This window comes from Oryx dammah, unplaced genomic scaffold, assembly GCF_014754425.2.
Source record: "Oryx dammah isolate SB20612 unplaced genomic scaffold, SCBI_Odam_1.1 HiC_scaffold_4, whole genome shotgun sequence".
Taxonomy (NCBI): Eukaryota; Metazoa; Chordata; class Mammalia; order Artiodactyla; family Bovidae; genus Oryx; species Oryx dammah.
The window spans coordinates 64,003,967-64,028,308 of record NW_024070188.1 but is presented as its reverse complement, the minus strand read 5'-3'; the positions used below and the strand labels follow the sequence as shown (position 1 = coordinate 64,028,308).

The following is a 24,342-nucleotide window of genomic DNA, read 5'->3' as shown; positions in this document are numbered from 1 at the left end:
TCCTTAGTGCTAGCTTTCTTTACAGTCCAACTCTCACATCCATACATGACCACTGGAAAAACCATAGCTTTGACTAGACGGACCTCTGTTGGCAAAGTAATGTCTCTGCTTTTTAATATGCTATCTAGGTTGGTCATAGCTTTTCTTCCAAGGAGCAAGTGTCTTAATTTCATGGCTGTACTCACCATCTGCAGTGATTTTGGAGCCCAAGAAAATAAAGTCTCTCACTGTTTCCATTGTTTACTCATCTATTTGTCATGAAGTGACAGGACCAGATGCCATGATCTTTGTTTTTTGAATGTTGAGTTTTAAGCCAGCTTTTTCACTCTCCTCCTTCACTTTCATCAAAAGGCTCTTCAGTTCCTCTTCACTTTCTGCCATAACGGGGTGTTATCTGCATATCTGAGGTTATTGATATGTCTCCCAGCAATCTTGATTCCAGCTTGTGCTTCATCCAGCCCAGCCATTTCACATGATGTACTCTGCACAGAAGTTAAATAAGCAAAGTGACAATATACAGCCTTGATGTACTCCTTCCTCGATTTGGAACAAGTCTGTTGTTCCATGTCCAGTTCTAACTGTTGCTTCTTGACCTGCATACAGATTTCTCAGGAAGCAGGTCAGGTGGTCTGGTATGCCCATCTCTTTCAGAATTTTCCACAATTTATTGTGATCCACACAGTCAAAGGCTTTAGCATGGTCAATGAAGCAAAAATAATGTTCTTCCGGAATTCCCTTACTTTCTCTATGATCCAACAGACGTTGGCAATTTGATCTCTGGTTCCTCTGCCTTTTCTAAATCCATCTGAACATCTGGAAGTACTTGGTTCATGTACTGTTGAAGTCTGGCTTAGAGAATTTTGAGCATCACTTTGCTAGTGTGAGATGAGTGCAGTTGTGAGGTAGTGGCATTGCCTTTCTTTGGGATTGGAATGAAAACTGACCTTTTCCAGTCCTGTGGCCACTACTGAGTTTTCCAGATTTGCAGGCATATTGAGTGCAGCACTTTCATAGTATCATCTTTTAGGATTTCAAATAGCTCAACTGGAATTCCATCACCTCCACTAGCTTTGTTTGTAGTGATGCTTCCTAAGGCCTACTTGACTTCACATTCCAGGATGTCTAGCTCTAGGTGAGTGATCACACCATCACGGCTATGAGTCATTAAGATCGCTTTTGTATAGTTCTTCTGTGTATCCTTGCCACCTCTTCTTAGTATCTTCTGCTTCTGTTAGGTCCATACCATTTCTGTCCTTTATTGTGCTCATCTTTATATGAAATGCTCCCTTGGTGTCTCTAATTTTCTTGAAGAGGTCTCTAGTCTTTCCCATTCTATTGTTTTCCTCTACTTCTTTGCAATGATTACTGAGGAAGGCTTTCTCATCTCATCTTGCTATTCTTTCAAACTCTGCACTCAGATGGGTATATCTTTCCTTTTCTCCTTTGCTTTTAGCTTCTCTTCTTTTCTCAGCTATTTGTAAGGCCTCCTCAGACAGCCATTTTGTCTTTTTGCATTTCTTCTTCTTGGGGATGGTTTTGATCACTGCCTCCTGTACAATGTCGCCAACCTCCATCCATAGTTCTTCGGGCACTCTAATCTATCAGATTTAATCCCTTGGAATCTATTTTTCACTTCCACTTTCCAAGCTGCTGCTGCTGCTGCTAAGTTGCTTCAGTTGTGTCTGACTCTGCACGATCCCATAGACGGCAGCCCACCAGGCTCCCCTGTCCCTGGGATTCTCCAGGCAAGAATACTGGAGTGGGTTGCCATTTCCTTCTCCTCCACTTTCCATAGATTTCATTAAATTCTTAAAGGGGCTGATGATCTTAAAAAGTTAATAAACTATTAACTCAGTTAAGAAATGATGAAAAAAAAAAAAGCACTGGAGGCTCATGTAGCTTCTCTACAGAGCCCAGAAGCCAACAGCCTGGGCCTCCAAGCAGATCCAACCTTAGGCTTTTTGACATGAAGCAACCAGTACCCATGTGTAGTTAATCCAGGGTAACTGTCCCTGAATACAACCCTTGTCCTTCACATCATCCAAGCAGAGAGGAGATTCTATAACCAGGAATGCAGAGTAGTTTCAGATTTTCAAAAGTTAGGCTGCATTTTATTCATTTCTGTATACCCTACACCCAGCCTCTGCCTAGCCACCAGAAGCCACTCTGCATATGCTGCATTAAATGTAAATGACTCCAGCCCTACTCCTCTGAGAACTCACCTGAATCATTACTCCATCTCTCTGAACGTTAGTTTTCCCATTTATAAAGTAGAGTTGAAAACAGAACCTTCCTTGGGGGACTGTCTCAAGGATGAAATGTATAACGCATGTAATCACATTCTGTGAATCCTACTACACTCTACAAATACGAAGGCTGAGAAAACTGAAAGTTGCCTTTTTGTGGCTACTTCTCAGATATGCCCAGATATTATCAACACTTTAATAGCAAAAAAGCTGGGCCAACTTTCTCATTAACAGTCTTGCATTCAATACAGTAAATAATCTAAATTTAAAGTGTATTCTTGGAACTCAATAAAGTTATTTTTACTTTTAAACACAAGAAGACACAATGACAAAAAAAGAAGGACCTAAATAGTTTTCTTTCTCCTGAACTGGCTCTGGTGCAAATAAGTTTGTTCACCACTGACCTAGATGATTCAGAAATATATCATGACTCTTTCCACTCAATCTTCATTCCTTGACATTGGATTTTTGCTTGCTTCAGCACCTAGTAATGAAGGGACTTTTTCTTGATGTCACATATGGAACTGATAGTTTCTCTGATATATTAACTGTTCAGAATTAACATTAAAACACTATAATTTCTGTAGACCACTAAGAAAATGAAGAAGCTGGAAAAGGACACAGCCACATGGAAAGCTCGGTTTGAGAACTGTAACAAAGCTCTGTTGGACATGATTGAAGAGGTGAAGTTTTTCCCTTTGCTCATCTTCCCTTGTCAATACATTTATACTCAGAAAATAATTATGCCCCAATAGCACAAATGATGACCTCTGAAGAGCTGAATGTTTTTTCTAGGATGTGGTATATGATACTCTAATAAAAAAATAATCAGAGCAAAAGTAATTTAGAGTTGGCTCCAGACTCATAAAGAGCATTGTGACCTTGTCACATGCCTACTTGTTGATTCCAAAGCTGTGCCCAAGACAGCACCACACCTGCTGGACTGTGAATTCCTCAAAGGCAGGATGAGTGTTTTACCTGTCTTTGAATTTCCCCAGTGCCGGACACATAACAGATGCAGAATAAATTTATTAATTGATTCAAGCATACTGAGAGAAAACACCAGCCCAAGCACCCAGGGTATGTGCTAATTTACAGACAGATGTGCATGTACATTGTTTAATTCCTCCAACAGGCATTTAAATACTGATATTACATCAGGCTCTGGAGGTTTTGAGATCATAAAAAGCAAAGATACATGACCCTTAATGTGAGAGGCAGGGCTTACAGGTGAAAAAAAAAAGTCTTAAAAGGTACAGAGTAGCACAAAGCAGAAGGGTGGGGGAGGGTGGGGGGTGGAGAAGTAAGATGATTCCATGCACAACACACCAACATTTCTAGAGAAAAGGAGAACTGAATAGTTTGAGCAGCATCATGAAAGAGTGTGGTTACTTTCTCTGGATATAATTACTGTTTTAATGATTCATCCCAAACTGCAACCAATTCCAAAGAGATGTGCTTATTATTCATAAACAGAAATCAAACAGTTGCTGGATTAGCATATAGCAGTTTACCTATAGGACAGATAAGGCATTGCTGACCAAATCCCAGTCCATCTCAGGCATTTTGTCGCAAGCCTCTGCTTATTCCTTCTAAGTCTCAGAAGCAGAAAATGCATCTATTTTAAGATTTGTAGAAGCCTTAGACCGAAGCAGAAAGAAGCTTTGCTTTCTTTCCTTTAAAAAAAAAAAAAGTGGATTAAAATTCTACTGAAGTCTCCAACATAATGCAAAAATAGAAGTGATGTCCCTGACCAAGTATCTGTTCAGCCACCACCCTGTGGTCAGAGCCTAACAAACAAATTCCTGGATTAATGATTTTAATTGTCTCCAGAGAGCATTTTACTTTATTCCAGTAAAACCTGGCAGTTTTACTTTTCACACCGTTTTGTTTGTGTGTGTGTGTTTAAATCACAGAAAGCGTTGAGAGCTAAAGAATATGAGTGCTTCGTGATGAAAATTGGAAGGTTAGAGAACCTCTGTCGAGCTTTACAAGAAGAGAGAAATGAACTCTATAAAAAAATTAGAGAAGCAAAAAAGCCTGAAAAGGATGACCAAGGTCAGCACACCTCTGATGACGAGCCAAACACCCCTGTGAATGAAGAGGCTGACGCAGAGGAAGCCAACAGCGTTCACAAGGCTGTGCAAAATCTCGCGGCGGCCTTCATGATAATGCATTGTCCACAGTCAACCCTTGACGTGTCCAAAGAAATCCACCCAGAAGTCAACAGTCTTCCAGGGGACTGCGACACGGCCCTCAGGGGGCTGGAACAAGCTCCTCTGAGTCCCGCATGCCATTCAGAAATCCCCCTCCCTCCCCCAAATCCTCAGGCTGAGGACAAGGGAGTCAGTGAGACAGAACCTACCCTCAGAACAGAGACAGGAGCTGAGGCCCAAGGCGATGGTCTCCCTGGCGCAGCACCAGCTGATCAGCAGAACCGGAAGCCAGAGGCAGCAGCTTCCAGTCAGACCCCGAAGGCCCCAGCCAAGCCTTCCCTACCCGTGGTGAAGGCCAATGAGCAGCCCTGGAAGTCAGAGGCAGCTTCAGGTCAGGCCCAGGAGCCCGCAGCCGAGGCCTTGCTAACGGTGATGGAAGTGAACGGGCAGCCCCGGAAGCCTGAGGCAGCGACTTCCGGTCAAGCCCTGGAGCCCCCAGCTGAGACCTTCTTATGTGTGATGGACGCCAAATGTTCCACCCCACCACCTGCAGTGGGAGCACACCTGCCAGCTAGGGAGTCTGGATGTGAGCCCATGAGACAGCCCCCACCAGCAGCAGAGGGGCTGCCAGGAGGGGCCTCAGGTGGACCCCCACTGCCCAAAGTGGCTGACACCAATCTGGAAGGAGTAGACTAAGCCTCCTCTGCCTTTGGAGGCTGTTCTTCCTGACTTTCCATCATCGTGGTAACAGGATTATCTCCTGAAGGAACATTAAGGGCTAGGGAGGTCTAATGGAAGAGGCTTAATTAGAATCAATACAGTTTTAAATATTATGTAAAGTATCTTCAGCCTTTGCTATTTGTTCTCAATTTATAATTGATTTGGAGCTTTTCTGTTTAACATTGGTTGACAGTATAATTTTCCCAGATGACAACAAAACATACAGCATAGCAAATCTATATTAATTTGCCATTAAGATGGTACTTAATTCAATTTATTAATCAACAGTAAGATTTGGTGTTTAAAGACTTCCACTACATAAATACTGAAAATGTAATGCTTTATTTCCATAAAGTTTAATAAGTTCCACAGTAAGTTAAATGGATGATCAGTTTCCAGTTAGACATTATATACATATAATTATGCATATGTATGTATGCTTATCATGTATATGTGTGAATATATACATATATGTGTCTATGCACATATATGCATGCATATTTTATATATATGTATGCAAACAAATATTGCATACACATTTCTCTTACCTCTTTTTGGCTTTCTCTCATGCAAAATATTTAGATGCTAATCAAAAAAAATTATCTCTTACTTGCACTTGGGACTACAGTAGATTAATGTTCTGTGAATCAGAAATATGTTCAGAACACAAATATTAGGCCATATAATGTTGGGCAAAAATAAGTAACCCAAGGGTAGGTCAATAAATTCAGCCAACGGATTAAGTGACAGAACAGAACTGAGTTAGACTGCAAGGCTATAGAGAGTGCATGGACACAAAGATAGCCAAAAGAGGCCCTAAAAAGGGGGGAACAATCACAGCAGTGGACTGCTCACCTCTTCCAGCTGCTTCTCCTACACAACTCAGCCCATTGCTTTGCAACCCGCTCATGTGGTGAGGCAGCTTCCTACAAGGAAAGAGTTGGAAGTGGGAGAGGGAACTAGGGGGTGGAGGCATTGAGGGCCCTCAGACTGAGAGGCTGTGCTCTGATCCCCCGTCCCCTCCCCCCGACAGCTAGAGGTCTCAAGAGACCATATTCAACTGACCCTGCCAACTCATCAGTTGCCTCTCTGAGAGAGTGTCTACCACTCTCTCCAGAGGGTTCCCCACTATCTCCTGCTGTCACTTTCATGGTCTAAATTCTCAAAGCTTCTGCTCCTTCTTTCCAATCCTCTCCTTTGCAGCAGAAAATTACACTCAGCCCTCATCTCAATTATGGCTTAGTAAAAGCTATTATTCTTCTGAAACAGAAACCTACACAGGGTCTCAATATGAGTGATGAGGTGTACAAGCTAACACATTTTCTGCTTTAATGAATACTGTACAGCCAGAAATACAAAGCAAAGGACATATGGATTCCTACTCAAAATGATTTGAAACATAGGTGAAGATTCAGGAGATGAAAAAGCTAGAAACACCTGGGGTTGTCTACACGAGTATTACATTATCATTGCATAATAAGAACCTCTAATACTGACAGCATGAATTACTGTATCTGTAGTAAAGAGAGGCTGCGACAGAGAAATAGGAAAAAAAGAGAGGGAGGTAGGAAAAAGGAAGAGAGAAAGGGAGGAAGAGGAAAAAACATCTAACCCAGTCCTACCTTGAAAGATAGAAGCAAGATTCTCTACTACTCATCCAAGAAATCATTCTTCAGTGTTGCACGTGGCTGTCTGCTAAGGCACACAGAGTACTTGTAGGTGGCAACCGTATGCTGTAAGCATTGTAAACTGCATAAAATTTGTTTGATGTAGACAGTGAGAGTCATAACAAAATGCTAGTTGGGAAAAAAATCAGGAAAAAAGCATATTGCTATTTGAGAACCCATGTATTTTTAAAGGCTTAAGATGTTATAACCACAGGGTATCCAGCCAAATTCAACATTAACTGAAAATCTTAGAGATTTAAATGTTCATTTAACTCAGAGCCAAATATGCACTAGAACAATCTAGGAGGGTCTCCTTCCTCTTTATTTTCAGCAACTGAACTTCCAAGAAGGGGTAAGATTAGATAATCATAGTAAAGACTCAGTCTGAATGTTTAGCAAGAGGAACAGGCAGGAGAGGAGCCAAAATCTAGTAAATCAAATATTCTAATACCCAAAGTTCATTTTTGTAATCCAAAAGCTTTCATGGCAACACATTACTCATGACATCTTGGGCAAAATTTCAGATACAATAACTTGCCTAAAATTTGCAAGGTTTAATATAGGCTTTGAAATAATTATTTTAATATTCAAAGAATGTTTTATTATAGTCCTTTGGCCTTACTAATTATAACAATAACTCATAAGACCCAAAAGAATAAGGAATTTCTCTTCTTTATCAAGGTCATGTAACCAATTCTAGAGGTGATAAGTCTGCTTTCCAGAAACACTGGAATTATTTGGTGGTTTCTAAATTAAATAACTATAATTTATGTATTTATTAAAAAGGTACCTCTCCCCACATGCTCCTGTAGTGGTTTTCTTTTTAAATTTTTTATTTATATTTATTTTTACCTTTGTTACTCCTGTGTTTCAATAGTACCTAACGCAGATTGTGGTTATATTCTCTTGGTTGAATTTTTAGTCTAGGAATAGGATGTACATGAAGACTTGGGAAACCTGGGTTTGTGTGTGAGAGAGAGGAAAGAGGGAGGGAGGAAGGGAGGTGGAGAGAACATGACGACCCACATCTAATGAGAGCAAAGAACCCAGTGGATGGCCATCACTGCTTCAGACCTACAGTCAGTGCCAATCTCCCCTGAAACTAGGTTCCACAGGTTTCTCTGTAAGGTGCCCTCTTTGCAATACCCTGAGGGAGGGAGTGTACAAAGGTGTCAGCTTATTTTCCTTTCTCTACCCAGTTCCTCTGACTGCCTTAAGCATTTTCTCTAGGAAGACCAGAGGAGGCCCATTGTTCTGCCTTTTGCTTATTCTCTCTCTCCAACCCATCTTGATCCAGGAGGGGCTTCTTGAACAGGGCATTTCCTAGCACACTTGGAGAAGAGGATTGCTTAACTAGAATGCAAAGAAAGATTAAGCCTTGCCCTTTTTGTATTGTATAGATACGCACTTTTAAAATATCTCCTTTTTCTGAAATGATAAAAGTATCATTATGTGTTCATTGCAAAACTGAGGTTGCTTTTCAATAAGGCTAAGAGATACCATTAGGAGAGAGATCATTTCAGGAAAACTTCCTTAGCCCCTTCTCTAACCAGTAGTTACATCCAGTATTTAGAAAAAACATAAAAGTAATTAAAATGTAAAGAATTCTCTAAAAGAAGATATGAAATACAAATGATAACTCTGGTCTCTAAAATTTGTTCCCATCATAAGTAACTAAGTAAGCAAGTAGAGTATATGGGTTAAATTTGCACAAGGCTTAAATAATTGCCATTTCTGAACCTTAAAGTTATCATTAGCTTATCCATGAGAGCACGCCATGAGAATAGAAACATTCACAAATAATAGCATTAAAGGTTTTCCTTAGCACTGTTCAGTTGTATCCTCAGTACCTAAAGTTGAGTCTCCTTGGTGGTATCCCCTGATAGAAGTTCCACAGATAGAAGTTCCATCTGCATCCGCTGATGCAGATGTGTGTGAATACACACATGTATAAAATTGACCTAGATTTAATTCTGTTACTATGGGTGAGTCTTTGCACCTGTATTTTCAAAGGATACTTAGCATCATTTTTCCTGGACAAAGTATAAAAAGGAATCATTTCCTGCATGAATAAGGATATTTGATAGAAACATTTAACTAGCAAAAAAAACCTACAAATTCATTGATCCATGGCATAAAAACTATTCATAGAAGCTGTTTCACTCTATCAGGAGATGAGAAATGAGATAAATCATTTCAGCAGGACAATCAAGGTTGGTAAAATCCAAGTGCAAGTCTTTCCTGTTGGATATTAGAGCCTCAGACTTTCCACTAACACCAACATGCATCTCATTTATTTATTTGCAATATATAACAATATTTTTTGAATGAATGAATGAAGTGTTTATTATATTTTGAAATTTTATCTGATTCTTTTTTAACCCCAAATTATTTTTTAATTAAGTCCATTTAAAAAATTTTTAAACTGTTATACAATTTTTAGAGGTTTCTTTCCATTTACAGTTATGTTAAAATATTGGCTATGTTTTAAATTTTAACTTTTGAATTTTTTAAAGGTGATGTATCATAATGTTAAATTGCCTCATATCATAATTAAAACATACCTTAATGTAAGGTATGTTATCTCATTATCTCAGAATTGATAGCCAGTGGATAACATCTTACAACAAATAACACAAAACCACCATAAGAAGCAAAGCAAGAAGCCATGTGTTAAGAGAGGGAAAGGAAGAAGGAGAGAGAAAAGCTATTATATAAAAGAAAAAATAAAAATATAAAACTTGATGAAGAGCAGTAAAGGAAGTGGCACATCAATTGGTGGTCCCCTTTGTGAAAGCAGAACATCAATAAAGGGCAAGTTCCATAATGACATTCACACATCTCCACATGGTAACTTCAACTTGGGGAATTTTTACAAGCGTGTTTCTCAGCATCATGTTTTATTGTCTTCTCATTTGCCTTTCTTTTAAAATAATAAACATGTTCTTTTTAGTATTAAAGAGTATAGAACATTTAGAAAACAAAAATTTCCCATGACTTCATCACACTAACAACCACTGTCAGTGTTCACTATATAATGGTGTATTTTAAATTATCTTTTTTATTTAACACTGGGAGGGCACAGTAGTTCAAGTGAGGGTAATAGCTGTTAATAGCCACCAGATTTGTGCATTCACACTGTGTATTCAAATTTTATATGCTTACATGGAAGCTTATTATATTACTTATGGAATAAGCATGACTATGCAAAGACAAATACACAGCACACTTATACGTTGTTTGGAAAAGTTATGCAATGCAATTCACGTAAACATTCTACCATTTCCAAGTAAATCTCCTGGACATAGGCTAGAGTGACATGTCTAAACCTAACACAGCTCAAAAATAATATAAAAATCAGAAACCTACTCTAAAGAAATACAAATGCCTTAAATAACAAAACAAGAGAAAGTCAGACTCAAGTTGATGAAGTGACAGGAAACATATGATAATACCATCAATCACTACTAAATAAAGGTCAATGTTCTAAAGCAAATCTAATTTCTTCAAAGTTAATGAGACCATTAGTGGTTTTGTTGCTCTAATGAAATGATGGTTGCCGGCACTAGCTATAGTATATCCATTAAGCTGGGCAAGGCTAAAAACCATTGTAAACCTGAGATTGCTCTAATATCTACCAGGCAGATGCAAACAGCCATGGAATAGCCAAGAATCTCATATGCTAAGAAAATCAGAGTCCAAATTTATAAAAAGAGTATGACAGAGATGCCTTTCATCACATCTAAAGTCACGTGGTTAAACATGTATTAGTTGGAATACTACCAGTGTGATAGCATAGGCAAGATTTAATCGAATATAGCAATGCTCTACCCAAACCAGTGTAATTCCTCATGGACTATTGTAATATAGTCTATATTACAAGTAAGTCTTTGTTTTCTTAACATTCTTATCAAAGAGTCATTCCCTGGAATAATATCACTCAAGTCCAATCAAAGTGAAAAATGTAGATAGCATTAATCCAGGAATCAGGCTGTTGAGTCTCTTGTTCCTGTTTTGCTGCCCACTTGCTGTGTGACTTTGGAGAAACCACCTGACATTGCGGGGCCTGAATTCACTCAACTATAAAATGATTACCTTGGATTTATCCATGATATTAATGTACTTTACGATTAGATTTTTTGTTGCTGTCTCCTTAGTTGTATTTGAAGTAGCGTCGAACACGACTGAGCGACTTCACTTTCACTTTTCACTTTCATGCATTGGAGAAGGAAATGGCACCCCACTCCAGTGCTCTTGTCTGGAGAATCCCAGGGACGGGGGAGCCTGTTGGGCTGCCATCTATGGGGTCGCACACAGTCGGACACGACTGAAGCGACTTAGCAGCAGCAGCAGATGATGATCTCTGAGGGTTTTGGCATCTCTGATTAAAAAGACTTCAGAAGTTACGTGTGTTTTATGCTCTACAGGGAGGTTTTAGTCTAAGAGATCTGCACATCACCTTGGGCACGTCTATTTGAAGTTAGGCAAGGGGAAAGAGACATGAAATTACTCTAATAAATTGTTTTTAATTTTAAAAGACAAAGCGTTAAGGGGTTTGTTGATTTTTCTCAACAAATATTGAAGTCCTTCTATGTGTGAGGTTCCATAGTGGCCACTGGAATGGCAGTGGCTACAAGGCTGAACCAAGGATTTCAGGACCACCCACACCTTAACTCTATCTGCTCCCAATCAGAGCACCTGGTCATCTAACTCAGACTTAAGCATCCCTCCCACTACTTGTCCCACAAATTTCAGCAGCCAAACAGCAGGAAGGAAACCTCTAGGGGCATTTTCATTACAAATGCCACCCAGATCTCCAGGTGGGAAAGTGTGTGTTCCTGGTAGAGCAGGAAGATTATATGAAACATGTTTGTGGTTATTTGTGTGTGTGAATGTATATGCATATATATGTATATGTACATAAATGTGAATATATATGTGTCTGAGTGCATACTTGTGTGTGAGGGCATTTACAAGGTTTTTGTGTTATATGTACCAGTTTATGTGTGCAGTTTTGTGCAAGTGTGTGCTATAATGTATCTCTATGTGAATGCTTATAGCTGAATGTAACTATACCACTGCACAGTAAGTTGACGTGAGCCTACATAAGTGTGTGTAGTTGTGTCCGGGTTTATGGCATGTGCATGATGTCTGGGACTGAAAAGCTGAAATGCTATACGTGTGCTTTTAGGCATGTGGCTAGCTTGTTTTCATAGGATCATGTCTTGTTGCAGACTTCCGTTTACACAGCTAATCCTTTATTTTTTTGCTTGCAGTGTCACAAGGCTCATTCTTTTTTGGCTGACAATCTGCCTCTGAATAAACAGGCAGGTGTGTAAGCCACAAATGTGGCTGCTATTCATGAAATACCTGCACACACCACCAGCCCAAGGTGCCGGCCACCACTGACTCATGACTCCATCATCAAGCAAGGCTACGGGTATATCTGGGGAAATTTACACAGGCCTTATGAGACCTTGTGAGCAAGGAACATAAGCAATGGCAGCAAAAAGGCCTGGTCTTTCTGTATGTAAAATAAGTTTCTCACATGGCCTCCGTCTCTAAAGGCAGGATCCTTGGAGGCAGCATTATACTCTTCTTTATCTCTGCTAAACCAGTATCCAGCTGAAACCAACCCCCTGAATATCAAGAATGTTTCTCTGAACTTAAAGCCAAGTAGATAGTCCCCCAATCTGTTTCTGCCTTAATCATTGAGTCAGAAGGGAACCAGAGTTGATTGCAGATGCTACCAGTCCACCAGTCAGGCCCATGACTCATCCTTTGCACAGAGAGCTTTTTGGCTGTAATACAGTTCATCTCCCAAAAATACCTAGTATTGATGAGCTGTGCTGTCATAGCTGGACCAACTGGCTGCTCCCTTGTCCATTATTAGAAAACTGATCCAGAAGTCCTCCAGTTCCATCTGGGAGTAATTCAAAGCAATAGCCAAAGGAAGGAGAGTGAGATTTCTTTATAACAAATGAACTGACTGTCATACAAGTTAACTGATGATCTTCCAAAGTTAAGGGGAACAAAACAACTAACCATAAATAAAATTAAAAGACAAGCACAGATTGGGAGAAGTCAGTCATACTAAATTACAACAAAGCATTAACATGTAGAAAACAAACAGAAATCCTACAAAGCAATGTAAACTCAGAAGAGTTTTACACTGCTGGCATGGAACAGGATGGGAATTCACAGAAGAAATGTAAATGACTGAAATACATCAGGCCAACAAAAAGTATAAAACAAACAAACAAAAAATACTATCACTTTTGCTCATTAGACTGACAGAAATTTAAATATTGGTAATGTCAAATATTAGCAATTTAACAGACACTTAAATTGGAGCAGATAGCCTTACCCAAGCATAAATTGAAGTGATTTGAGGTTGGGCTTCTGACTTTTTAAAGAATCTTCTACTTCCTATGATATAGTAATTAGACAGTCCCATCCCACAGCCTGAGCTTTTGTCAGGACTCTAGATCATTGCTTGCTAAGTCACTTCGGTCGTGCCTGACTCTTTGTGACTTAAAGAGCCTGGGCTGTAGCCTGCCAGGCTCCTCTGTTCATGGGACTCTCCAGACAAGAGTACTGGAGTGGGCTGCCATTTCCTTCTCCAGGGGAATCTTCCTGACCCAGGGATCGAACCCACATCTCTTAGGTCTCCTGCATTGGCAAGCGGGTTCTTTACAACTAGTGCCACCTGGGAAGCCTAGGTCATCAACACTCTAAACACCAATTCTGTTCTTGATGCCCCATAAAGCTATAGGAACCTTTGCTGAGCTTCTCAGCCTCTCAGCCACAGTTCAGATTTTTGCAAGTTCCTTGAGGGAGAAAACCAGTCCAAATGCCACTTTATTTCTGTTTTTTTTTTTTTTTCCTTTTCTTAAGGACCTTGTCCCATGTCACTTCATTTCTGTTTTTTTGTTTGTTTTTTTTTCTTTTCTTAAGAACCTTGTCCCTTCAAGTTTTTGCTGCCTGAGTAGCATTCCAGGACCTTCACAAAGGCATTTTATGTATTTTCTTCATATTTTCTAGTTGTTCTTGGAGCAAAGAACAGCTGCAATGAGTGCTTCCTCCCTTACCAGAAGCAAAATTCCCACCCAGCTCGTCTTCTGAGCATCCGTTTCATTCTGAGATTCTGGAAATGCATCCCATTTCTTTTGAGCTCTAAAATTAAATTATTCCCTATGGCTCTCCTTAGAGTTTCTGTTTCCTTAAAGAACCAAGTCGAGGGGATCTGCTTTGTTGTTTCAGCTAACATTTTAATCTTTATTATTATCTAATACAATGAAAATACTAAAGATCTACCATAGTTGAAACCAGACAAAGAAGTTTTTTTTTTTCCCATGTGCCAAAGACTCTGAGGCTACAACCGATCCAGCAGGAAAGTGCCATGATAAATGAATAGTGCCTGCCCTTTAGAGGAGTGGTGGCCCATATTTGCCAGGCATTTGTCAGACACAAAGAAAATGCCCCACAAGTGGACTCATCTCTCTGAGAAGTTACTTTGTATGCATTCAGATTTTTAAAAGACACAGCTAATACCTCTCTTTGCAAGGTGGGCAAAGGTTTGCTAACATGGCAGATATTCATCCCATAAACTAAGAGATTGTTGTTGTTCAGTGGCTAAGTCATGTCCGACTCTGCAACCCCATGGACTGCAGCATGCCAGGCTTCCCTGTCCTTCACTATCTCCCGGAGTGTGCTCAAACTCATGTCCACTGAGTCAATGATGCTATCTAACCATCTCATCCTCTGCCACCCTCTTCTCATTTTGCCTTCAATCTTTCTCAGCATCAAGGTCTTTTCCAATGAGTCAGTTCTTTGCATCAGGTGGCCAAAGTATTGGAGATTCAGCTTCAGCATCAGGTCCTTCCCGTGAATATTTAGGATTGATTTCCTCTGGATTGACTGGTTTGATCTCCTTGCTGTCCAAGAGACTCTCAAGAGTCTTCTCCAGCACCACAGTTCAAGCATCAATTCTTTAGCACTCAGCCTTCTTTATGATGCAACTCTCACATCTATACATGATCACTGGAAAAACCATAGCTTTGACTATATAACTGTTTGTCCACAAAGTGTACAAACACAAAGTGGACAAACAGTGTATTTATTTTTAATACACTTTCTAGGTTTATCATAGCTTTCCTTCCAAGAAGAAAGTGTCTTTTAATTACACGGCTGCAGTCACTGTTTACAGTGAGTTTGGAGCCCAAGAAAAGAAAATCTGTCACTGCTTCTACTTTTCCCCCTTCTATTTGCCAAGAAGAGCTGAGACCTGATGCCATGATCTTAGTTTTTTGAATGTTGTTTTCAGTCAGCTTTTTCACTCTCCTCTTTCTAAAGAGGAACTAAAGAGGCTCTTTAGTTTCCCTTCAATTTGTGCCATTATAGTAGTATCCTCTGCCTATGTGAGTTGTTGATATTTCTCCTGCCAATCTTGATTCCAGCTTGGGATTCATCCAGCCCAGCATTTCACATGATATATTCTGCATAGAAGTTAAATAAACAGGATGAAAATATACAACCTTATACTTCTTTCCCAATTTTGAACCAGTCATTTGTTCCATGTAAGATTCTAACTGTTGTTTCTTGACCCAGATACAGGTTTCTCAAGAGACAAGTAACGTGGTCTAAGTAGCCCCATTTCTTTAAGAATTTTCCACAATTTCTTGTGATGATCCACACAGTCAAAGGCTTTAGCATAGTCAATGAAGCAGAAGTAGATGTTTTTCCGGAATTCCCTTGCTTTCCCTATGATCCAGTGAATCAGTTGGCCATTTGATCTCTGGTTCCTTTGCCTTTTCTAAACCCAGTTTGTACATCTGGAAGTTCTTGGTTCACCTAGTGCCAAAGCCTGGCTTGAGCATTACTTTACAAGCCTGTGAAATAAGCACAATTGTCCAGAAGTTGAACATTCTTTGGCACTGCCCTTCTTTGTGACTGGAATGAAAACTGATCTTTTCCAGTCCTGTGGCCACTGCTGAGTTTTCCAAATTTGCTGACATATTGAGTGTAGCACTTTCACAGCATCATCTTTTAGTATTTGAAATAGCTCAGCTGGAATTCCATCACCTCCACTAGCTTTGTTCATAGTAATGCTTCCTAAGGCCCACTTCATTTCACACTCCAGGATGTCTGGCTATAGGTGAATAACCACACTATTGTGGTTATCCAGGTCTTTAAGACCTTTCTTGTCTAGTTCTTCTGTGTATTCTTGCCACCTCTTCTTAATCTCTTCTGCCTCTGTTAGGTCCTTACCATTTCTGATGTTTATTGTGCCCATCCTTGCCTGAAATGTTCCCTTGATATCTCCTATTTTCTCAAAGAGATCTTTAGTCCTTCTCACTCTATTGTTTTCTTATACTTCTTTGCATTGTTTATTAAAAGAGACTAAAGTGAAAATCACTCAATCATGTCCGACTCTTTGCAACTCCATGGACTATACAGTTCATGGAATTCTGCAGGCCAGAATAGTGGAGTGGGTAGCCATTCCCTTTTCCAGGGGATCTTCCCAACCCAGGGATCAAACCCAGGTCTCCCGCATGACAGGCAGATTCTTTACCAGCCACCAGGGAAGCCCAAGAATACTGGAGTGGGTAGCCTAGTCCTTCTCCAGCAGATCTTCCCAACCCAGGAATTGAACCAGGATCTCCTGCATTGCAGGCAGATTCTTTACCAGCTGAACTACCAGAGACTAGCAAAAGCCAAATCTCAGTGACCCATGGTTTCGGTTTCCCATCACTTTGTTTATAAGAATTGAAGTTTAAATTAGAAATAGGGGGCATGTTGTTGATTGTCTTAGTCTTCATACTGCTATACCAAAATATCACAGACCGAGTGGCTTAAAAACAACGTGAATTTATTTCTCCCAGTTCTGGAAGCTGGAAAGTCCAAAATCAAGGTGCAGGCAGATTCAATGTCTGGTGAGAGCCTGCTTCCTGGTTCAGAGCTGGCCATCTTCTGTGTCTTCACCTGCTGGAGGGATGAGAAGCCTCTCTGGAACCTCTTTTCCAAGGGCATTCATCCCATTCATGAGGGTTCCACCCTTATGACTGAATCACCTCTCAACGGCCCCACATCTTAATACCATCACATTAGTCGCTCACTGGTGTCCGACTCTTTGTCACCCCATGAGCCTGCCAGGCTCCTCTGTCCATGGAATTCTCCAGGCAAGAATATTGGAATGGGTTGCCATGCCCTCCTCCAGGGGATCTCATCACATTGGGGATTACAATTTAAACACAAGAATTTCGAAGAACACATTCAGTCCATAACATTGCTTGAGACTCAGCTGTCAGAAGGAGAAGGCAATGGCAACCCACTCCAGTACTCTTTCCTGGAAAATCCCATGGACGAACGAGCCTAGAAGGCTGCAGTCCATGGGGTCTCGAAGAGTCGGACAGGACTGAGTGACTTCACTTTCACTTTTCACTTTCACGCATTGGAGAAGGAAATGGCAACCCACTCCAGTGTTCCTGCCTGGAGAATCCCAGGGACGGCAGAGCCTGGTGGGTTGCCATCTATGGGGTCGCAGACTCAGACACGACTGAAGCGACTTAGCAGCAGCAGCAGCTGTCAGAAAGTGGTAATTATGGTGACTGTATATTCTATACCCCAAATAGAAGGAGGCACTGAGGGCTACTGCTCTTACATCAGTAATAAGATCGAATGCTGGAAATCAAGACTGACCAGGAGAAGCCAGCTCATAAGTATAAAAATTATAATTCTGTCACTGGTTCAAAATATTCTTGATTTTCACTAAATTGGCTCCAAAATGGGGCTTTAGAGAGCTGGCCACATTGATGAGATTTTTCCAGACCACAGTTACAGGAGAGAAGGGCCTTCGTGGACTCTGGTCTCAGGCTTCAAGCTGCTCCCAGACCCATCTGCAGGGAACCAGATAACAGACTCCTAACCTGCTTATTTCAGTCAGCGGTTTTGCTTCTTGCAGTGCCCAACCTCACAGATTCCAAAGGCCTTTACTCTGAACCTGCCTGCAAGCAAGGACAGTTCAGCAGTAGCTGCCACTGCGCCGATAATGGGTTTATGCTGCTGCCGACCCAAGGAAGCCGCTTTGAGTTGACGATGTATCTGCATTCCTGCGGCCCAAACCCACACCCTCCTCGATGGCTGCGGCACAGAGAGAGTACGAGCGCCACCTACTGAGCACTGCAGGCCTAGCTGGCTTCACGGCCAGCAAGACGGGCATGGCACCCAGGGCGGGCCTGAAAACCACCTTTGTACAGACATTAAGGAGGCCTCATCTTCTGCCAAGGTTAGTGACTGTTTTGGAGGGTTACACTGAAAAAAGTTACAAGGAAGTTCATTTTGCTCTGAACAAACTTGAAACTTAACTACAGTTGGGATCCAGGCAGTATTCCACTTAAGTGAGACATGGGCAAGCCAGCAACTGCAGAGTTTATAGAACACAATTAAGGACTCACCCTTAAACAGGCGGTGGGTGAGGCACCAGGGACAGGAGGAGGAATGATCTACACTAGACCAACAACAGAAAGGTGGCGAAGCTGTGTCTGTATTCCACAGCTGAGAAACACACTCACTGAACTCAGCCACGATTCACTCCCGAGTCCACCTCCAAGGGTTTTCCATCTTTCCCTGTGTTCCATCACCACTGTCACTAAGCTGAGAAGGAGAAGTCATGACGAATTCTTTATTGTTCTGTTTTGGTTTGATTCTTGAGTTGCTGACTGACAAATGATATGTTTGGAATTTTGTTCTCAAAATAGCTGCTTTGCAGATGCCCTAAGCCGGTCCTCTTGGCCAGGCTTTCTGAAAATAATGCCAGGAAAACTCTCAAAGTATTCAATCCCTTCCCTGTGTTCATAAACTCCACATGTGCTAATAGTGCATTTCTGACAATGATCAATAAAATATGGTTTCAAATGTTTTTAGCACCTAATGACCCAATCTTACTTCCTCAATACATACAAACAATAGGTTAGTTAGTAAATAAACAGTCTATTAAGTAAAAAACCCAAAACTGGGTGATATGGTCACGCACTTTTGCATCTGGGCAGCAGAACCTGAACACCCCAGGGGACCCTTCCTGCAGAGAGATCCTGGTGCCCAGCCTCGGTCCACAGCCATCATCCAAGCATAATCCAATGAACTGCACAGGTGAGCTTCCTTCTCCAGGAAGAGACCAGGTAAACACAAATAGGAACTGGGAAAAGAAGTATCATGTTGGATGCAAGATACCCAGATTGAAGGGAGAATTAATTATTCACAAACTAAACTTTCTTAGGGTTTCCCTGATAGCTCAGTTGGTAAAGAATCCATCTGCAATGCAGGAGACCCCAGTTCAATTCCTGGGTCGGGAAGATCCACTGGAGATGGGATAGGCTACCCACTCCAGTATTCTTGGGCTCCCCTGGTGGCTCAGCTGGTAAAGAATCTGCCTGCAATGTGGGAGATCTGGGTTCGATCCCTTGGTTGGGAAGATCCCCTGAAGAAGGGAAAGGTTACCCACCCCAATATTCTGGCCTGGAGAATTCCATGGACTGTATAGTCCTGTGGGTCACAAAGGGTTGGGCATGACTGAGCGACTTTCACATCCCATCACAAACTTTCTTAAGCTACTACTGTGAGAATTGCATTTAAGGCCCTGCTAAACTTTCTGGTATTTTACTATGATTTTATTTTTGACTACAGTCCAGGTGGGCAATAACTTAAGGTATTAAATATTTATGTGAGCTCATAGTTTTACCCATAAAGACTCAATCATCATGTTTTCCATCCATTCCAGCCCCCTTCTTTTTGCAAGGTTCTGTGCAAAGTAGTTTTGAAAACATGTTTCCAGCCAATCATTCAACTGTTGACCCGTTAAGATTTCTTAGATGGCTTATTTAATTCCTACAATTCAGTTCAAAGAGGGCACCTAAAGCAACTATCAGCTACTACAAATTCAAGTTTAACCATTAGGTGAGCTGCTGGGAGAAACTTCTCTCAGTACCTTGAAAGCTTAATTCCTTGGCCCACATTAGAAATCTGGTCCAGAAATGTATACTTTCAAAATGAGCACAGCTCCAAAGCAGACCGTTTACTTTAAGGCCTTTCTGATTTTCTTCCTTTGGGGTTGAATTATAAATTTTGAAATCTTTACACTCATAATTAGTATCTTGTTAACTTAAATTATATTTAAACCAAGAAAGGGCTTACCCAGGTAATGCTAGAGGTAAAAGATCCACCTGCCAGTACAGGAGACCTAAGAAATGCAGGTTCAATCCCTGGATCAGAAAAATACCTTGGAGAAGGGAATGGCAACCCACTCCAGTATTCTTGCCTGGAGAATACTGGAGTGGCAGGCTACAGTCCACAGGGTCGCAAAGAGCCGGACACAACTGAAGTGACTTAGCAGAGCACAGGACACACCAAGAAAACTGAAAGTGCCAAAGTACCCACTCCAATCTCAAAATAGAGACAGCTTTAAAAGAAAAAACTTCTCCTGAACTATTTTAAACATCATTCTTCTTTGATAAAATCATTTCTTCTGAATTTTAGAACTTAGCAATTTTGAATACACTTTCTTCCACAGCTTCAGTGATTTGCTAGAGATATTTTCTTAAAGCTTTCAACTAATACAAACCCAAATATGCACACCCGCTTTAAGAGAAATTATAAGGTTTTTAGCAACAGAAACAGAATTTGCCTGTTACCTCCTTTTTAATTTTTTCACCCCAAAAGCTATAATAAAACATTAATACCTCTTACACTAAACATCATATAAATACTTAATGTTAAAATCCCAATTTCAAAAGAGTAAGAACCAGAACCTACGTCCCATCTACCTAGATGACAGATTAAAAGACATCTGGAAAATGATGGCGATTTCAACACAATTCTTCAAAAAGAACTCTTGCTGCCTTGCACACAATGTGGTACATATGCATTAATAAACCTGACAGAAATGTAAATGAGAGACATGCCAGGAGTGAAACTTCTCCTTCAGAATTTTTTCAATCTAGTAAAATTCTTCTTAATCAAAAACCGCAAATCATATATGCCAAATGCTTTGTTAGAATTTCAATTCATTATTTTAAGAAGGATCTATATTTAAAATTTCATTTCAGTGTCAGGGAAGATCACAGATGACACAGTAATTCTCAGCAAGAATATTTTAGGTGTACGTACCTTGAGGAGTCTTGTCCCCTCTCATGGAATGCCACCACTTCAGAAGTAGAATTCAGCAGTTTTTAAAAGCTGCACACAGCTATCAAATGTGACCAGTCTTCTGAACATCATGACTCCTTTTGGCTCCCACCCCTGCACATAATATGTGCTCAATAAACACTGAATTGACTAGCATTTAGCATGTCAAGCATGACATGTGAAAGATGAATTTTAGTGAGATAGTCATAGCTGTTTAACACCAGAAATCAAGAGCATCTGGGATAATTTTTTTTTAAGTAGAAACAGAGTCATTACTAACTTGTTCATTTTAATAACCTCTTACATCTGTTTCTCAGGGAAGAGTTTATAAATTCATGAAGCTATTAACTCATTAAACCTCACTCTAAGAATATTAGAAAGTTGGTACTTGTGTTTTCCTGCAGTAACAGAAAGCGTGACCCAAAAGGTCAAGTGATAGGCCTGAGTGTGAAGAAGGCACAGTTTAAACCCAGGTTTCCTGCCTCCGAGTCCCTGGTGGCTGAGTGAGTTCAGATGCCTGTTACGGGTTACTGATCCTGCAGTGTTTCAGCAGGTGCATCGCAACCTTGATGCCTCAAGCTGGACCGGGCCAGTAGAGGCAGATACCAACAGCATAGGACATCACCCTGGCCAGCACAGGGCGACCATGGTCTGTCACTGTCACACTCCAAGCGTTATCATCTGCAAGTGCTGTTCATTGCACCAAGTCCGGAGAATGGATGCCAGCCTTCATGGGCATACTTGAGATGAAAAATATAATCACTGTAGCACAACTGACGGGCCCCTGTCTGTTTTCACCATGAAGTAGGGAAAAAGTGGATCATTTCCCAGCCCAAGAAAGCACAGGTCTCAGTTTGAAGCTAAAAACCCAAATAGGCATAATCAAACATGGCTTTCACGAGATGTCTAACCCACCTTACTAAATCAGATGTCATCTATTAGTCCCATCACCTTCTCACCCCCCTTCTTTCCTTACTGCCTCACTGATGCTGGTTTTAGCTCACTGCACACACCCTACTGCTTTAGGCTGTGGGGAGGAATACTGACACTTCAAGGGCAGAATTCAGCAAATGTTTTTCAAAAGATGTTCACAGCTATTGAAGATGATCCACCTTCTGAACAAGTAAGCCTGCTCTCAAAAGAAGCTCCTGAGTCTGACACAAGGTGTGCAATTCCTCCCCTGGTATTAGAGAACTCTCCATATCTTCAGGAGCCCCTTAGGAAGAAGCCTCCTGTGAAGCATCCTTAGCATTTCCCACTTTTGGCAAAATGCTTGCCAACGTGTGTGTGGTTGGGCCACTTTCCTTGTCTGTAAAATAAATGGGTTGAGTCTATGTCTAAGGTCCTTCCTGCCCTACTATTATAAAAACGCTTTCTGAAATAACATACATGATCAAAATAAGGTGCATTTTTAGCACTTATTACCCGCCAGGGTATGTGCTAAAGCATTTTATTGCATTAAGCACTTTATTTACATTACTTCATTTAAACCTTAATAATAATACCCTTACCCCTAGGCAGACACTCTTACTATTTGCAGCTGATGAAAGACAGTATGGGTGCTTGAGCAGGAAAATCGTCCTCAACCTTTCCGTGGCCAATCTAGCAAGTGCACTGACTCGTTCATTTTGTAAATCTACACTGTGATGGATGACCTCGGATGTTAGTAGCTGGTAGCTGCTCTTAGGCAGGGTCTCCATACAGTTTACCCCTGCAAAGCTGTGTCCTTACCAAGAGTTAGTCGTGTTTGTCCCCAAACTTGTTTATGCCAGTTATACTTGGCACTGGAAAAATGTAATTTAATAAAAACAGTACATAAGCCAATGACATATAATTATATAAAGAAAACACCATTTCAGTAACTCACTAAGATGCTTTGGAGTGACAGGACAAATCATATACACACAAAAATGTTGTTGAGTATAATACACACAAGAGATAGTACAGTCAAAGATTAGGGGCCAGAAACCCCCAAAGTCAAGAGAGTTGGTAAATTTATAGTTTCTCCTACGCCTTTATGTTCTAATTCCATTTTGAAGAAATCCAAATGGGAGGTTTCTTAGAGAATGCATCACAAAAGGAGATTTTGCAAGAAAGAAAGGCAGCCTGGTCCTACAAGTGACAGAATCACACGTTAAAACAAGCAAAAGAACCACATCTGCCAATGGAGAAGGAAATGGCAACCCACTCCAGTATTCTTGCCTGGAAAATTTCATGGACAGAGGAGCCTGGCAGGCTACAGTGCATGGGGTCACAGCTGGACATGACTGAGCGACTTCACTCACTCACTCACTCACTCACCACCCCCAAAAGGTCCTCATGCCTCTCTGTCATCATTTTACCTCCCCTCCCCCTCACTGTGCTGTGCTTAGTCGCTCAGTCGTGTCCAACTCTTTGCAACTCCATGGACTGTAGCCTGCCAGGCTCCTCTGTCCATGGGGATTCTCCAGGCAAGAATACTAGAGTAGGTTGCCATGCCCTCCTCCAGGGAATCTTCCCAACCCAGGGATCAAACCCAAGTCTCCCGCATTATAGGCAGAATTTTTACCATCTGAGCCACCAGAGAAACCCTCCCCCATTTCCTCTTTCCATCTCCAGGCAAAATTGATCTGCCAATACAGGCTCATTTGCATTTTCTAAAATTCTACATAAATGGAGTCATATAGTATATACTTTCCTCCTCCTGACTTCTCTTTAGTGTAAATGAGACTCAGCCGTGTTGCATGCATCAATAGTTTGTTCCCTTTTATTGTGGAGTACTATTCTATAGTATAGGTAGCCCCCACTTTGTTCATCCACTCTCCTGTTGATATAGACATTTGTGTTGTTCCTGTTAGGCGCTATTACAAATAAAGCTGCCAGAAACTTCTAAACAAGTCTTTTTGTGGACATGCTTTCACTTCTCTTGGGTAAACACATAGAAGTGGAATGGCCAAGACATAGAATAGGTATATGTTTAACTTTTTAAGAAACTACCGGCTATTTTCCAACAGTGTGTGAGTGTTTTTTATGTCACATTTTTTGCCAGCAATTGGTATTTTTTTTTAAAGTCATTCCAATGGGTGTGTAGTGGCATTTCATGATGGTTTTAAAGTGCGTATCCCTAGTGATTAATGATGTTGAGTGTTTGTCATTTTTATTTTTTTGGCAAAGCATTCAAATATTTTGCACTTTTTTAAAATTGGCTCATTTGTTTTATTACTACATTTTGGAATCATTCATTATTTTCTGGATCTAAGCCCTTTTCTTCCAGTTTGTGGCTTTTTTTTTCCTTAATAATGTCTTTTGAGAAGCTCTTTAGTATCTTTTTTAGATTTTACATTTATGATCCACTAGTTAAATTTTTTTTAATAAGGTAAGAGTCTTGATCCA

At 40.7% G+C, this 24,342-nt stretch overlaps 1 protein-coding gene and 1 long non-coding RNA gene across 2 annotated transcripts in view; both read left to right on the top strand.

The window, feature by feature from the left end:
- TXLNB (taxilin beta) overlaps positions 1-7,592 on the top strand; it is a 56,074-nt gene extending 48,482 nt beyond the window's left edge. Inside the window, exons 9-10 of the mRNA XM_040238786.1 lie at positions 2,834-2,929; positions 4,163-7,592. Of these exons, the coding sequence (XP_040094720.1) occupies positions 2,834-2,929; positions 4,163-5,098 (1,032 nt within the window). The 3' untranslated portion in view covers positions 5,099-7,592. The remainder of the gene's footprint in view (positions 1-2,833; positions 2,930-4,162) is intronic.
- A 3,189-nt stretch (positions 7,593-10,781) lies between these two features.
- On the top strand, positions 10,782-24,184 carry LOC120862702. The gene is made up of 3 exons (XR_005720824.1): positions 10,782-10,794; positions 18,879-18,884; positions 24,095-24,184. It is a non-coding gene; the product is annotated as an uncharacterized LOC120862702 (long non-coding RNA).
- The last annotated feature ends 158 nt before the right edge of the window (positions 24,185-24,342 follow it).